The sequence below is a fragment of the Schistocerca cancellata genome, chromosome 5 (genome assembly GCF_023864275.1).
Source record: "Schistocerca cancellata isolate TAMUIC-IGC-003103 chromosome 5, iqSchCanc2.1, whole genome shotgun sequence".
Lineage (NCBI taxonomy): Eukaryota > Metazoa > Arthropoda > Insecta > Orthoptera > Acrididae > Schistocerca > Schistocerca cancellata.
This window is the reverse complement of record NC_064630.1, coordinates 675,596,845-675,614,739: the sequence shown is the minus strand read 5'-3', so window position 1 is coordinate 675,614,739 and position 17,895 is coordinate 675,596,845. Positions and strand designations below refer to the sequence as shown.

At 40.5% G+C, this 17,895-nt stretch overlaps 1 protein-coding gene across 1 annotated transcript in view; it reads right to left on the bottom strand.

Moving 5' to 3' along the window:
• LOC126188758 (nephrin-like) overlaps window positions 1-17,895 on the bottom strand; it is a 645,061-nt gene that overhangs the window by 165,629 nt on the left and 461,537 nt on the right. The window contains exon 9 of the mRNA XM_049930368.1: window positions 6,083-6,213. Within this exon, the coding sequence (XP_049786325.1) occupies window positions 6,083-6,213 (131 nt within the window). The remainder of the gene's footprint in view (window positions 1-6,082; window positions 6,214-17,895) is intronic.

The following is a 17,895-nucleotide window of genomic DNA, read 5'->3' as shown; positions in this document are numbered from 1 at the left end:
ACACCAGGAACCGCGGTGTTGGCCGTCGAATGGCGCTAGCTGCGCAGCATTTGTGCACCGCCGCCGTCAGTGTCAGCCAGTTTGCTGTGGCATACGGAGCTCCATCGCAGTCTTTAACACTGGTAGCATGCCGCGACAGCGTGGACGTGAACCGTATGTGCAGTTGACGGACTTCGAGCGAGGGCGTATAGTGGGCATGCGGGAGGCCGGGTGGACGTACCGCCGAATTGCTCAACACGTGGGGCGTGAGGTCTCCACAGTACATCGATGTTGTCGCCAGTGGTCGGCGGAAGGTGCACGTGCCCGTCGACCTGGGACCGGACCGCAGCGACGCACGGATGCACGCCAAGACCGTAGGATCCTACGCAGTGCCGTAGGGGACCGCACCGCCACTTCCCAGCAAATTAGGGACACTGTTGCTCCTGGGGTATCGGCGAGGACCATTCGCAACCGTCTCCATGAAGCTGGGCTACGGTCCCGCACACCGTTAGGCCGTCTTCCGCTCACGCCCCAACATCGTGCAGCCCGCCTCCAGTGGTGTCGCGACAGGCGTGAATGGAGGGACGAATGGAGACGTGTCGTCTTCAGCGATGAGAGTCGCTTCTGACTTGGTGCCAATGATGGTCGTATGAGTGTTTGGCGCCGTGCAGGTGAGCGGCACAATCAGGACTGCATGCGACCGAGGCACACAGGGCCAACACCCGGCATCATGGTGTGGGGAGCGATCTCCTACACTGGCCGTACACCACTGGTGATCGTCGAGGGGACACTGAATAGTGCACGGTACATCCAAACCATCATCGAACCCATCGTTCTACCATTCCTAGACCGGCAAGGGAACTTGCCGTTCCAACAGGACAATGCACGTCCGCATGTATCCCGTGCCACCCAACGTGCTCTAGAAGGTGTAAGTCAACTACCCTGGCCAGCAAGATCTCCGGATCTGTCCCCCATTGAGCATGTTTGGGACTGGATGAAGCGTCGTCTCACGCGGTCTGCACGTCCAGCACGAACGCTGGTCCAACTGAGGCGCCAGGTGGAAATGGCATGGCAAGCCGTTCCACAGGACTACATCCAGCATCTCTACGATCGTCTCCATGGGAGAATAGCAGCCTGCATTGCTGCGAAAGGTGGATATACACTGTACTAGTGCCGACATTGTGCATGCTCTGTTGCCTGTGTCTATGTGCCTGTGGTTCTGTCAGTGTGATCATGTGATGTATCTGACCCCAGGAATGTGTCAATAAAGTTTCCCCTTCCTGGGACAATGAATTCACGGTGCTCTTATTTCAATTTCCAGGAGTGTAGTATCGATGCCGTTCGAACAATCATGTGACATTTGGCAAGTGCGGTGCGAGTGAAACGATACGCGTTGAACTATGAAATAGCCACAACAAGAAGTTATATTTCTGCTTAAAATTGGACAATTTCGTGGAATACAGGAAGAAGTAGCATCTAATCCTACCATTACACAAACATATGATGTATCAGAACAAATTTTCTACAGGAGCTCTCGTACTGTACTAGTATATGTGATTTTCTCGTACTGTACTAGTATATATGGATTTTAAAATATTTATACTGGTTTTTAAACAAATGTAACAGTCCTAGGTGAAAATGTCGTCCTCAAAGAGAAAGGTTTATGTAGAGTGCAGTGATTTACCACCAAGTCAGTTGCAAATGAGAATCTCAATCCCTGATCACATATTACAGTATCAAGCAAAAAAGATACCAGATTTTAATCACTTTGACAGCAAGATGTCAACTTTCAGGTGAAACAAGGAACTCAGTTAATCAACAATTAAATATTTAAAAAACAAAATCTATCGCTATAAAACGACTATAAATGCTGTAGAGAAAATAAGACCTGTCTTGGCGATTGTTCCACCAGATCGAGGAACGCACCAAAGATTGAGAACTGGGCAGAATTATTACTGTAATTTTTTATTTACTTACAAGCTGCCGTTGTAATATGTGGCCTCTACGCTATGTTTCACAGCTACTGTTACAGTTAAAATCAATAGTGCATTAAAGACCCTAAGGCAGGTCGTCGAGATAGTACCAACAAAAGTCACTAATCGCAGACACATCCAAAGATCGAGCAGAGCTCGAGATTTCTTGAGCTGCGCCGAAAACCGCTCGAGCAGTTCCGTTCATGCTAAACCACTGCTCTAATTTGCACTAAAGTAAGAATATTACTGATAGAGCAACAACAAAGCATTATACTACTCTTGAGATACCTCGTATGAAAGGTAGACAGCTAGCTGTAGTACCATTTTAGCCATTTGTGGGAAAATGTTGCACACTTATATTAGCTGCTGCATTACTGATACGTTTTAATGAGAGAATGATTTAGAGGGCATGCGGTGATAGACCTGTGTGATTTATTGAAGTAATCAACAAACAAACACAAAAGAAATTTTATTCCTTTACCTTTCAGGAGCCTACGACTCTTCTTCAGAACATTATAATTATCGCTTTATCCGCGAGCGTCAAAAATACACCTAGGTAATATTGCGATAATTATAATATTCTGAAGAAGGGCAGTAGGCGCCTGAAACCAATAAAAAATAAAACTCCTCTTGAGCAACTGGTTGCTGATTATTTTAACAAATAGAAATATAAATTCGTTCCCGCGTATTCCCACGCCGGCGGATCGCGTCACATAGCCGTATTTTCAAAAGCTCGTGCATGTTTGGCAGTTTTCGGTTCCCTTCATCCGCTATAACTAACGCCACAGCTTCGAACGCTGGTACATAACTTTTCTGTCTCCTGAATCAAGATACCATTGCTTTCCCTCTACCACATTAATATCGCTAATGAAACTCTATACAACCTATCGATATATTGGCTTACGGCTGCGAGTACCTGAGTCCTATCAAACCGAATCTGGTGATGTTCTGCTGCAAACAGGTGTTGCGCAACAGCTTATCTGCACGTTTCACATTTGTAGAGTTGCTCTTATGTTCTTCTGGTATTTTTCTGTTGTTCTTTTCGTAGTATCCACGTAGACGTTTCCACAAGCACATGAAATCCCATAACTTCCTGCTTTCTTCAGCTACTTTCTGAATACCGTGTGCCGAAAGCGACGATCTTCTTTCTTGCAGACTAGCAAATCCAGGAAATAACAACTAACATTTATTTTCTCCTCCATAGTAAACGAAAGACTTGTCGCAAATATCTTTTCTGTTGTGTAACGTTCGGTTACAACAGCCGAAGAATTATCATCTGCATTTCAGTGTATTATACCATTACATGTTTTGTGACATGTCTTTGTTATCTGTCAAATGAAATTAGGTTTAAGATTTAATTTTAGTTCTCCCACATCCTTGAGGATCTTTCCACTCAGAATCTCGGTGGAACACAAGCATATGACTTCTTTTGTAAACGTGTCATAATTATTCAAGTTTTATCACATTTCTTTACTACAGATCGATAGAAAAAAAGGTTTGTCTCAGCTAATCTAATCATCCTCTTAAAATAACTAGTGTGGGCAGGTATCAGTACACCAGGCCTGTGGGTGCAAACGGTGCACCACGAAGACTATGTCCACTGAATTAGAATATACGCCGAAGCGCCAAAGAAACTAGTATAGGCATGCGTATTCAAATACAGAGATATACAATGAAGCGCCAAAGAAACTGGTAAGGGAAGGTGTATTCAAATTTAGAGATATTTAAACAGGCAAAATACGCCGCTGCCGTCGGCAACGCCCATGAAGGACAGCAAATGTCTGGTGCATTTGTTAGATCGGGTACCGGTTGTACATTTCCAGGTTACCAAGATTTAAGTGAGTTTGAACGTGGTGTTACAGTCGGCGCATGAGCGATGGGACACAGCATCTCCGAGGTAGCGATGAAGAGGGGATTTTCTCGTACGCCCGTTTCACAAGTGAATGTCAGGAATCCGGTAAATCACCACATATCCGATACTGCCGCGGCCGGAAAAAGATCCTTCAAGAATGGGACCAACGACGACTGAAGAGAATCGTTCAGCGTGGCAGAACTGCAGCCCTTCCGCAAACTACTGCAGATTTGAATGCTGGACCATCAACAAGTGTCAGCGTGAGAAGCATTCAACGAATCATTATCGATATGGTCTTTCGGAACCGTGCGTAAGCATCCTGTCTGACCACCAGCATCCATTCAAGTCCATTGATCATTCCGTCGGACGTGGGCAGTTACATCAGGACAATGCGATACCCAGCAAGTCTAGGATTGCTACAGGGTCGCTGTAGGAACACTCATTTGAGTTTAAAAACATTCGCTGGCCACCAAACTCGCCTGACATGAATATTATAAAGTTTATCTGGGATGCCTTGCAACGTGCTGTCCAGAATATATCTTCACCCCTTCGCACTCTTAGGGATTTATGGACAGCAATGCAGGATTCATGGTGTCAGTTCCCTCCAGCAGTACTTCAGACATTAGTCGAGTCCATGTGACGTCGTGTTGTGGCGCTTCTGCGTGCTCGCAGGGGCCCTACACAGTATTAGCCTGGTGTACCAATTTATTTGGCTCTTCAGTGTAAATGAGGTCTATGAGCTGACAGAAATTGTCAAGGATACTTTTATACATCAGAATGTAGTCTAATCAACTGTCGTAGCGGGAAAGACGCATCGATATACTAGGAGCAATTACGAAGACTTGACGGCAAGTAACAGCCTCCCCCACAGGCCGAATAACACAGTACTGCAGACCACAAGTTTAAAAATGAACGATCTATCGTGTCGAAGGTGTCACAGAAGAGAGACGATTGGACAATTTGAAATTATCTCAAAAGAATACTTCAAAACATAAATTATTGACGTAATTTTTTTAGTTGTGTGAGGCTTCCTATTAACCGTTATTCCCTTTGTGCAACATGTCCGTGATAAAACCTATCGTTGCTGTCTCGTGTCCAACAATTATTAAAAGACAAAAAAACCGGAAGTTTCCAGCATGACTGGTGCCCAACTTGAGACCAGCATATCACCCAACCACACATCATGTACCAAACATGTATCTACATCTACATCTACGTGATTACTCTGCTATTCACAATTAAGTGCCTGGCAAAGGGTTCAATGAACCACCTTCCAGCTGTCGCTCTACCGTTCCACTCACGAACGGTGCTCGGGAAAAACCAACACGTAAATTATTCTGTGCGAGCACTGATTTCTCTTATTTTATTGTGATGATCATTCCTCCCTATGTAGGTGGGTGCGAACAGAATGTTATCGCAATCCGAGGAGAAAATTGGTGATTGAAATTTCATGAGAAGATCTCGTCGCTACAAAAACGATTTTGTTTTAATGACTGCCATTCCAATTCACGTATCATGTATGTGACACTGTCTCCCCTATTTCGCGATAATATAAAACGAGCCACCCTTCTCTGAACTTTTTCGATGTCATCCGTTAGTCCCACCTGATGCAGATCCCACACCGCTCAGCAATACTCCAGAATATGGCGGACAAGTGTAGTGTACGCAGTCTCTTTTGTAAAACTGTTTCACCTTCCACATGTTCTGCCAATGAACCGCAGTCTTTGGTTTGCTCTACCCACAACATTTTCTGTGTGGTCGTTGTAATTTAAGTTATTTATAACTGTAATCACTAAGTATTTAGTTGAACCTATAGCCTTCAGATTTGTGTGGCATAGTGTAATCGAAACTTTGCGGATTTCTTTTAGTACTCATGTGAATAACTTCACACTTTTCTTTATTCATTGTCGATTGCCACTTTCCCCACCATACAGATATCTTATCTAAATCATTTTGCAATTGGTTTTGGTCATCTGGTGACTTTAAAAGACGGTAAATGGCAGCATCATCGGCAAATAAGCGAAGAGGACTACTCATATTGTCTCCTAGGTCGTTCATATAGAGCAAGTACAATAGAGGGCCTATATTACTTCCTTGGGGAACGCCGGATTTACTTCTGTCTTACTCGATGACTTGCCTTCTAGTACTACGAACTGTGACCTTTCTGACAGGAAATCACGAATCCTGTCGCACAACTGAGGTGATAGTCCACAGACCTTCAGTTTGGTTAGAAGACGCTTGAAAAAGAAGACGTTGAAAATAATCGGAAAGTACTTACGTTGTGCTTCCACATCACTTTGTAGGCACTGGGATTGGCGTTGACCTCGCATTCGAAGTACACATCGTCCCCTTCCTCGATGTCGTTAGGATTCAGGTTTGCTCCTAAGCGAAGCTCAGTCTGAGGAACATCTGTCAACAAGAGACAGAACGCAATGCATTGCAAATCGAACAGCGAACTATTGCAAATGAGAGAGAACGCAATGCATTGCAGATCGGGTAGCGAACTATTGCAACACTTACTAATCAGAGAAATGAATTTCCATAAATTATTACAACTTTATATGTATGTTTATATTTTAAACAAGGTAATTACTGCATAGGATCTTGTGCGTATGACCCACTCCCCACCCCAGCATCCATCTTCCCATTCTTGTAAACGCAAAAATTAAAAAATTGTTTAAAAACCTTTACACATTCTATAAACAATAATCTCACATTATTCTAAAGAAAATAACTGTATGATCTGCAGAAGCAATAGTTACCTTCACAAATATAGACATCTATGATTAGACAAAGATAGAATTTCACTTCCCCTACAAAATCTCGAAATCTGTCAACTGTCATATTCAGTATTTAAAACGCAACGAAAACAGTTTGCATAACGTTCGTTTGGATACGGTTATATTCTGTTTTATTATTTATTAGTTGGCTGATCTTACAATTTGTGTAGGAATTCTTCGTCTCCTCTTTGTATCTGTTGATAGTCTGCATACGACCACCGGCTGGTAGAATCGGTTGCGACGTTGTGAATATTCGTGTCAGAGTGGCGCAACAAAACAAAAAGAACCTTTTCAATCCACCACATAATCACCATAAACGTGACTTCATTTTGCTTTAAGAACACAAACATGTCAGTATCTATTAGTTATGATATCAACAGAACAGTATGTGTGTTTTGCCAATGGCTTTGACAAATTATTTATGCTTCATTGTAAGTTGAAGGAGAGGTAGCTGACACGATTAGCAAGCACATGAGGGTCTGGGCCATCATGACTGCCAAATAGGGGAAAACAGTGTGAGGTTATACAATACCGTCTCTAACACAATACGTCCTGAATATAATTTTTACTAGTGAACAAATTTCAGTGCTAATGTGATCTACGCTTGCTTATATAAGGACTTTATTAGACGTACAGTACAGTGACACAATATCCAAGGCACATGTTAATTATTTGATGAAGCGGTTATATCCTGTGATACAATAACTTACAGGCAATGACACTGCAACTGAAAAAATTTAACCGTTTGTTCTTCAGATGGCTTCCGTAAAATATTGTACCAACACCAAATTTCAAATATTTGTTCAGTCAGACAGGGAATGACATAGAATTGCGACTGGTTGGGTACAAAAGCGGATGTGTAGAGTGTTTGCTCTGTAATTTGTGCTGTTTGTGTTTGAGAGAGAGTAGTTTCCACGTAGACTTTATGAGTGACGTGAGGAAGAACATATACAAGTTCAGTACCTTTTAAATAAATAAAGGTTCTTTATATGCAAGAAATATGTGAAGGTACTATTATGCAATCATTATTAATTCAGATCGTTTATCAGTTTGTCTCCATTCCTTCGCAGCATGTTTCACTTCCTCAAATAATTCTTCGCAATTGGGGTTCCTGCTTCAATACCTTATTGGCGAAGTTATTGCGACATGCTGCATTTTATAACATGCAGGTACTCAGGTAACACCTGTTCACATCTAAACATAGTAATAACCGTCTCATTCCGTTTATCTCTCTCTCTCTCTCTCTCTCTCTCTCTCTCTCTCTCTCTGCCGCTACATTTAAAAGAACAGTGATAGCACTTAAGCACTTTTTCCTCAGAAGTAAAAGCACTGGTTCTTCTATCTAAAAGCATTCCTCAGTGACAACATACAACTCTTAATGAAACTGAGATATTTTTTGGAAGCAGAGTATCGACATCCAAGCGTATTACACGCTGTAGTTGTACTACTGACAGAGAAATTGATCTGATTTTCTGTCTGCCGTTATTCAGAAACAGTATATTTCAGTCACTGTTGTCGATGAAAGCAGAAATTTGTGGCTTTCTATGAGATCATGGAGGAGCTTAATGTAAATAAATTGTTTCATCTAATTGTAATAACTTTGGTCTTTCTAGTTTGAAATATTTCATACAAATGCCAGGGACCTAGGCCAGAGAGAAAATCTCTAATAAGGGATTCGAGAGTAATGTGAAAAGGTGGAAAAGTTCTAGGTGCGAGAGGTGACGGCCCATAACTCCATAATTCTTCAGTTAGCATGTGTTCTTTTATCTCGTTAGCAATGCAACGGGTATAGGTTGAGAAATCAACACTAATACTCCTGCATGATAAAGCCAAGGTTTTTCTGTGAAACATTGAAAAATTAGTTTTGTTCATGGCTTACGTAGAGACGACGCTTCATACCTGGTGATACGTTAGCAAAGGATGGGAAACTGAAGTTTAACGTCCAGTTGAGCAACAGGTCATTAGAAACGAAGTTCAAGCGTTATTCGGCAAGACTGGGGAACTAAATCTCTTGTCGATCCCTCTAAGGAAACATCTCTTGACCTTGGCCTCTATAATTTTGTCGGACGCACGGGTAACCTAACTCGGATTGGCCGGACGGAATTTTGAATCTTATTTTTCCCTGCTTCTGGTGCACTTATATCTTATCAGACACAGCGATCTGACAGACATTACAGGATATGTTTGTTACACGCTCGGACGGAGTCTTCAAGAAACTGTATCTTGTACACATCTGGCTTCGATACGTACTCTCTTACTTCTCTTGTCAAACATCTTCATACACAGTTGTTTCCAAATACTACACGATGTTAAATCTGCGCTACGTTGGTTACGAAATCTGCCGATGGCAAGCGATGTGACATACTTCAGGACAGATAACAGAGAAATCATTGTGCTGTTGTAATGTGGCGTAAGTAGAAGAGAAGTTGAGTGATTTAGAGCAGAGTAGGGGAAGGTTAGGTGAGGTAAATCCGACCTGGTGGGTAAACCCGACCTCCCTCTATTTGTGAAAAACGGCAAAGCAGAGTGATTTCGCATTAGTGTTACCATATAGACCATTCGAAATATCGAAAACGTCACCTTGACAGTTTTGCCGCATTTGACATTTAGACACCCAAAAGACAACAAATGTGTTTTCGATTGTTTCAATTAAATTTTTGTGCGAATTGCATCGCTAGATTTACCTTATTAAATATAAAAATTCGCAAAACAAACGGTAAGTGATTTTTGTAGTGCAATTGGTGACCTATTCAGTATATTTATCGTTTTTGTTGGAAATGTGTAAAGTGTTTCTTTGTGTGTTAAATGAAACATGGCATAGTGGTGTAAATCCGACCGCTAAATGGTGGGGTAAATCCGACCGCATATTTATCATTTATGTGTATGGAATTATTTATTTGTGTTAACAGAGTGGATTTTTGTTTATTTTTAGGAAAATGGTATGAAATTACAAACGAAAAACGGAAAAACGCAATCAAAACGATATTTGCCGAGCAGCTGCTGCAATGGAAACTGGAATGTCGCTCGTGATTTTAACATTCAGAGATCGACATTGATGTTGCACCACAGTGCAAGTAAATTATCTTTTTTCTATTAAAATTTACATTCATTTAACTTTCAGCACATTTATTACTCCAATTATTGTTATTTTCTGAATACATTTTCTTCGTTTAAGTAAAAAAATAATTGCTTATAATTATTTCCCAAAAAAACCATTCATTTAGAACAATTTCTGTGCAATATCGGCCAAACAAATAGTGGGTCGCATTTACCCCACCACTTTTGCAAATGGCAAAAAATGGATGTTTCTTAAAATACGGATATCTCAAGAACTATTGATGGTATATCAAAAATAACTTGCAAAGAGTTGCTCCTTTATATTACGTATAAATTAATGTATATAACGTTAGGATCCGACTTCGGATATGCATTTTATAGCAACAAGAAATTACTAGGTCGGATTTACCCCACCTTACCATATATTTCTATGTGACACCTAACCGAGGTGCCAAATAGTCCCATAAATGGGAGATTTCAGGTACAGTTGTGAAGGGATTAAATGGGATTAGCAATGAGCGCTATGTATTATAGTTACAAGAGCTCTAGTTGAGCGAAACTAAATTACTACAGTGGCCCTCTAAGAAGGTGACACCAATCTCATCTTCAAATGAAGTGTGTATTACAAATGGAAAGAGGGAAGACTTAGTCGCCGCAAAAATAAAGGTGATTTGATTTAGTATGCTTTTCATGCTATTAATGACTGTTTAGCCATCGGTGAGCTGTTCAATCATTCTTCTGATGGCGCTGAGGGCTTCCTTGTGTTGAGAAAATCTTTCTTAGAAAACACAGTCTCAATAGCAAACAATTAACCTTCTTCAATAGGCGTCTCTTTAGGCAAAACATAAGTTTAAGAAATAAATATGTTACGGCAATAAATCACCCTTAATGACATAATTACCATTTTAAGAAAAAACGATCTGAGTGCAAGGAATCACTGGTATTTTAATACCAGGATCAGCTCATTTATGAACTTGTAAATCTTTACTGTTCACAATTTACAATCTAGTTTCAGCCACAGCACAAATTTTTAAATGGAGTCGTGCTCAGTACTTACATTTCCTATTGAGTCCCACCCGTCTCCGTCTTTAGTTCCTTTGCGCATTGTTTCTGGCAAGTTCACGTGTTAAGCTGTGCAAAAAGAGCTTTCTGATTAAGAAAAAGTAAGTGGCTCAACTTTGTTACTATGTCCATAATCTGATGGTGACTAGCTCTGCCGGGTTCTGATAATTTGACGGCCACATTTTCTGTAATAAGGGATTGTACCGGCCAATTTATCCTCACATAAAAAGTCGTTCAGCTTGTGTCTTGCCACTGAGTAGTCAGTTTTGACACTAAGCATCACAAGTATTTGCCCACAGCAACATTTCAATATTCATAGATACTGGCCTTCATAACAGCTACTTTTATATTAGAAGGGCGAATGAGTTGGAAATGCTCTGCTATCATCGTGGAATACTTGTTGTTATGGAATAATGTTACGATCTGGATCCATGCTGTCGAAACATTTTCCTAATTGACAAGGTAAGAAATGTAACAGTGTTAAAATTTAGAATGAAAAACTCAATTTTTGCAACGTTATTAGTCTGCTGAACATTCCCCTGACATTCGGAGCTTGTGCCGTGAAGAAGGGGTAATATTACAGGTGTACTTACTTCTTAACAATTACTAGGCCTATTCGTAAAAGAAGTTTTATGGTCGATGAGATTCGTCTTGAAGCTTAAGTTCAGTTACATTTGTAGAATTAAAACGCCATGATTCAACCATTATATGTATAACGATAAACAATTTTCTGGTTTTTCACTGAAATGAAGAGCTTCGAAAACGATATTCTTCTTTGTGCTGTTGTCCTACCGGCAACACGTGTCTTCGGCAGCGATTAAAAAGTCTACCTATTATGCTTGTGTTAGAAAAGAATGATATGATTAGGACATAGTCATTGCCTCGATCTCTGTATTTGGGAGGAAATTAACGTCTTCAAGCATGCAGTGTATTCAAGTTTAGGTGTTGTAACAGATGACCAATGATTACAAACGTATGCGACTGAGATGTTTATTCAACGAACATTTTTTTCTTGTTTTTCATTCAGCTCCGGCAGAGCGAAAAAACGTGCTACTGAATCTTATTTTCCGTCGTGGGTTCACCGTCGTGTAATATGATTTGATGGAAAATATTTTCTCTTTTCGTTGTTGGACTTATTTCTCAGCGCTACCACTGCAATATCTACTTCAGGTCCTTTCCGAAGCGGAAATCATAGCGCGTAAGCAGACTGAACAAATTTACGCACCGTGTGGTATATATAAAATTTCAGGCATAGTCCACATTATTAATTTCAAGAAATATTGATTGATGGTTGCAAGCGACTATTTGGGTGTTTAAACTCCTTCTCCTTGAAGGTCACTCGAGTTACACTCCAATGTGTTTCCACTACGTATCTTTCCCTTTCTTCAAATTTCATAAATATTGTCTCACCTCTTTTGCTTTGGTTTCTTTCTAATTTTAACATCTCTATGGTAGGCGATGGAAATGGAACTGCTGTGTGGCTAAGGGCCTCCCGTCGGTTAGACCGTTCGCCTTGTGCCACTTCGGCGACTTGCGCGTCGTTGGGGATGAAATGATGATGATAAGGAGAACACAACACCCGGTCCCTGAGCAGAGAAAATCTGCGACCCAGCTGGGAATCTAACCCGGGCCGTTAGGTATGACATTCCATCGCGCTGACCACTCAGCTATCAAAGGCAGACGGTACGCGACGGAAACCTCGTAATTCCATTTTGTTAAATTTTACAGGAGAAGTGAAGACGGTTTCTTAAAATTGTATAAAGTGGTACACATAAAGAAGCTACATGCATAACTATAGTGTGTTTAAACCAAGTTGCGACTTTTGACAGTTCAGTACGCAGCGGGTGGAGGGTAGCGTAGTTGCCAGCCGATGACCACAGCATAATGCCAGGTCTACTCGGCGCGCAACTTGACTGTGTGAAGAGCAAGTCGGTAGATCAGCGATCTTTCTCAAACGATTTTAAAGAAACTGTTCGGTAATCTACTGTCCTTCTCGCACATCCTGTAGTTTAATTTGTCAGCTTCATGATGAACCCAATATCATTTCGTTAATGGTCATAGTTATTGTGATGTTTCGATAGAAGGTAAACTACTGCAGAAAGTTCGTAGCTTGCAGTGAAGGATAGGTATCGACATGAATTTGTGTTTGGTGCGTATTAGGTTACGTGTTATTGGGTATGAAATGTAGATAATATATTAAATTATTCTTTTGACGTGGAAGGATATCGCCGCCTGTTTGCAATCACGAGGAAATGTAATGTATTTATTTTGGCAAATGACATCGCCCAAAGACGATAGTGTTTTGCCAAATGGTTAATATGCAAAAGTTCCATATCTGTCGCGATATTCAAGCGACTACAAATTTTTTCAGTGAAATAATGTAATTATTGATGGCCATCGATAGCTGCTGAAACGAGAACTGCTGTGGGTTTTGTAGTAATATAAGTGAAGAAGTTACAAGTTTATTTTCATACTGCCAATCGACTGTTTCATAAACTATTTACCTGACTTGCATTCAGTTGTTAGTTTAATATTACGCATTTGAGGATTCTGTCATAATTAAAATTGGCTTAGAATGTTAGTAACACGAATATTTCAAACTCTGCTGTGTTTTGACAAAAAAAGCTGATTTTAACATGGCAACAAGAGAAGTTACATATTCCTCATTTCGAGGAATATGTCCTTCATGAATCAATTTTTCGGTAACTACCTTCTTGTTATGGCTGACAACTCAAGATCAGTCCTGTCGTGTAACATTTACATGGCTTCTTTCGTCGGGAACACCCAAACACTTCCTTTGGCATTAGCCAGTTCGTTGACCTGGTAGCGTGAAGTTTTGGCATGCACAGCACTACAGGTTCCATTAACTGCGTCTTAAACAGGTTCATCTTTATCTCATGGAAACTTTCTTTGTACCCAGAGCAAAATTATCCGCTTTCCTACATTGAATTGTTGAAGCTTTACGCATCACAACAGAGTGGTATGACGTTTTGTCCGTAAGTACTGTCGAATTCCGAAGAATGTTTGGCAGCAGAACGTTATCTTCCCAGCCAGTGAATGTGTTCTTGGACGACACTTTTACTGAAAATCTTGCATTCAGATGTACTGCACTGTTGTTATTAATCGGACACCAATACGAAACACTTGTTCACAATATCTGACGATCACAGAACACTTGAACGCCAGAAAATACAACTTTCAGCGATCTGGCGAACCTGATGGATCTAATGCGTAGCACTACATTTTGCTGTTTATTCATAATGTTGCAACAGGCGTGCTTTACCAGCCGAACCCCTGGTGGCATCGCACGAAAAGCCGGCTCGCCATTGGTGTTACCTGGGCAATGGTGTCACATCTCTCTCCAATCAGCCAAATGTCAAAAGTTTCTAGTAATTTTAAATGCACTATATATATTAGAAGTATAGTTATTGACTATTGACAGACTGGAGAAATTCATGCACTTTCAAATTTCTGATAATGGTGTTACTTGTTAATGGACTTAAGAGGTTTTCACAGGCAGGTGGAGTTACGAGGTTTTCATGACCTAACTTCGATTTATATTCTGAAAAAGATAATTTCTACTGCCTTCGTATCTCCTATGTTTTGTATCCCTAACACTTTTTGGAGTTAGCATTCGTTGTTAATTTCTTGTGGAAATTAGACTTGGATATCAATCTGGATACCCATTTCATATTGTTCTCGATAATTGTTCATTAATGTGAGCCTTCTCTCTCTTTCTCGTTGGTTAAGCTTATCTCTGTGTTTAGACATGTAATTTCCACTTAAAATGACTTTATGGCTGAAACTGCAATTGTTGGCATCGGAAAAGAATTAAAATATTGTCCTTCAAAGAATAAACAGTGCAGAACACAGAGGCAGTTATTTTCATAAATACCTCAGGCAATACAATTTGTGTTACTTGAATTACAAAAGTCGATGTTCTTGGTAGGGAGCTTACGTGAGGACCAGACGAACACGCTAAACGATGCGCCACGTAAGGAAGAAGCAACAGCTGCGAGCGCGGGACTTCCCCGGAGGCTGTTCCGCGACAGTGCTGCTGCCTGCAGGAGAGTGGTGGTGAGGAGCTTCCGGCGGCCAGCATTTGTTCCGGGCGGGAGACCCGTCGCGCCTTTGTTCTGCCGGCTTCTCCGCGCCGGGGACCTCTCTCACTTCAGACCTCTTTGCAGGGCTTTGTGTCGTTCTTTGCTTATACACGGCTCTAAGTCGGGACATCCTGCGCACCGCGCCGCGACTTCTGTCTATTTACCAGAAGTTCCGCTTAGTGCCGCTGCGTGCTCTGGGGTTTATTTTGGCTCCCGCAGAAGGCCGTGGAATGGCAGTACGCCAGACGCCACAGTCACTGTAGACAGAAGATACTGGGGGGAAACACAAACTGCGCCGATTCAGGTTTCGGGGCACTGAAGAATTACTCATCTCTGAGTTTACCTGGTCAGCTATTGGCGACCGCTTAACGGTAACATTTATATTTATTCTTGCCCTTCATTGTACATCTTCAGTGACATATCACATAAAGAAAAATATTACCTATGATTGCATTGTTAGTTACGTTGTGTTACACGGAAAAGAAATTTAGAGCAATTACTGAACGAAGTGACATTATCATTCTAGTGATTAAACTAATGTAAGATATCAGACTTACTTTAAAAGGTCTCTAGTAGGTCTCTTTCTTCACTACCTATCTGTTCGGTACAAAATTTACAGTTGATTTTAAATTAACTTTCCCATAAACTAGATACTTGTAATTTAAACATAGTTTGGAACAGGATGATTCTGTGATAAAGAAAAGGTGGGGCTGAAAACAGGTTAACAAAGGGCGTAACACAGAACACCACCTGTTCAATTAGAGTTTGTGCTCCATGACTGCTTGGAAGGTAGTGTCAAAGCCCCCACGGGATCAGAGTGCCTAATTACCTGTTGCAGAAGTCATGTGCAACAACTTATTCCACTTATATATGCACACGTGTAAGGCCTGAAGTGGTTTCTATGCAGGTGAAAACACATATCAGCTACAACCTGAAAAAAAGTTACTGTGGCACTATAGCCCTTAGAACACGTAGAGCTGAGAGCAAGGGTGACATGAGGCAATATAAAAACATAACTGAGGGACACCTGGAGCAATTTTGACCAAATGTGGTATATACATGACTTATTTCGTTATGTTTTCATTATCCAGCGCTGTTGTATGTCTGTTTAGCGGTTTGGCAGAAATTGCGTGAATTATCTTAAACAACTTACTAATGTGCTCGCTTTCTTGTTTGGTGTGTGGTAGAGAGTAATTCTTATTTACTATTATTTTTTCCCGATCAGCTAGAGACTTAAAATTTTCAGTGTCAGTCAGAACTGGATGGCAATCCAATATTAACTTGCTTTCTTGTGCGCTGTGTGATGGAGGGTACTTCGTGTGCCGTTACTACTTCGCCCTTTTACAATTAATGTCATAAATGATACTTGCTCCTGAGCCTCTAAGTCAGTTTTAATATCTTCAATATTTATTTTAACCATCTTTATGCAAGGTATGCTTTGGATGAAAGAGTGTATAGGTTGACTCAGACGAAGATAAAATGAAATAAACCTGACATTTTCATGTTTCTTGCATAATATGATTAGGACATTTGAACTCGAATCAAAAATTTCGCATAAATGAGACTAAATATCATCAAATACTTAGGTGAATAAAAATAACTTATAATATAAGATGTTTTATTTTATACTGGAAAGCATAAATTGATTTCTCTTAGGCCAATGCAGATTCCCAAACCATTAAACATAGTTATGAAAATTTGTGATTGTGAATTTGTAATACACACAAAAGACTTGCTAGATTCATAATGAAAAACTTGAGGGCTATGCAGTAAATAACTGATGCATTTGTAGTTCGCCTCTTAACTTTTGCATACACCCCATGTTTTTCGTTGTAGGTCTTACAGTTACTTTCATAGCTATTAAAAGTTCACAACCACACACTGTCAGAACTACCTGTATGGGAGGCTAAGAGAAATTATTTTATGATTTTTAGTCTGCAGTACATGCTGACGTCACAAGCAGAAGATGAAGGGATAGAGGAAGTATACAATATTACTGAATGGGTAATTCTTTATGTAAATCGAGATGAATCTTTAACTTTCATAGGAGATGGGAATGTGATTATAGCAGAAGGAGTAAAGAATACTCTGTTCAAGAATCACAAGAGGAGCAGGTGTATCTGGAAAAGTCCAGGAGATACTGGAAGATTCCATTTAGATTACATTTTCGTCAGGCAGAGATTCTGAAACCAGATACAGAACTGTAAGCAATACCCAGGAGTTGCTGTATACTCAGATCACAGTTGGGAACTGATGAAGAGTAGGTTGAAGTTTGAGACTAGTCAGAAATAATCAATTGACAAAGGAATGGAATACGTAAGTGTTAAGGACTGAAGAAACATGGTTAAAGTTATCTGAGCTTGTAGATACTGCGACAAGGAATAGCTCAGTGGGCATTTAATTTGAAGAGAACATCTTAAAAAAGAGCAATCATCGAAATTGGCATGCAAAATGTATGTACAAGGAACGTAACTGCAAAGAAACTACAAATCACTTAGGGATGAAATAAATAGAAAGCCGGGAAAGCTAAGGTAAAATGGCTGGATGACCTATGTGAAGGATTCGAAAGAGAAATGACTGATGGACTACCTTAGCAAACAAAAAAGTCCATCTACCATTGGTGAAGTAAAAAGTAATGGTGGTAACATTAAGAGTGCATTGGGAATTCCACTGTTTAATGCAGAGGAGAAATCAGATAGATTCACGTTGGTGTGTAGAATGTGTGAGTCTGGCGGTGTACCACTGGACTTTAAAAATATCATCCACAAATTTTCGAAGATTGCAGGAGCCGACAAGTGTGAGAACTATCGCATAATCAGCCTAACAGCTCCTACGTCCATGTTACTGACAAGAATAATATACAAAAGAATTTAAAAGAAAGTTGTTGTCAGACGACGATCAATTTCGCTTTATGAGCCGTAAAAGTAACAGAGAGGCAGTCCCATGTTGCGTCGATAATGAAGCAAGACTAAAGAAAAATTAAGCGTATTCATAGAATTTTTCGGCCTGGGAAGAGCGTTAGACAGTGTCAGATGGTGCAAAACGTTCGAAATTTTGAGAAAAACAGGGGGTATGCTACAGGGAAAGAG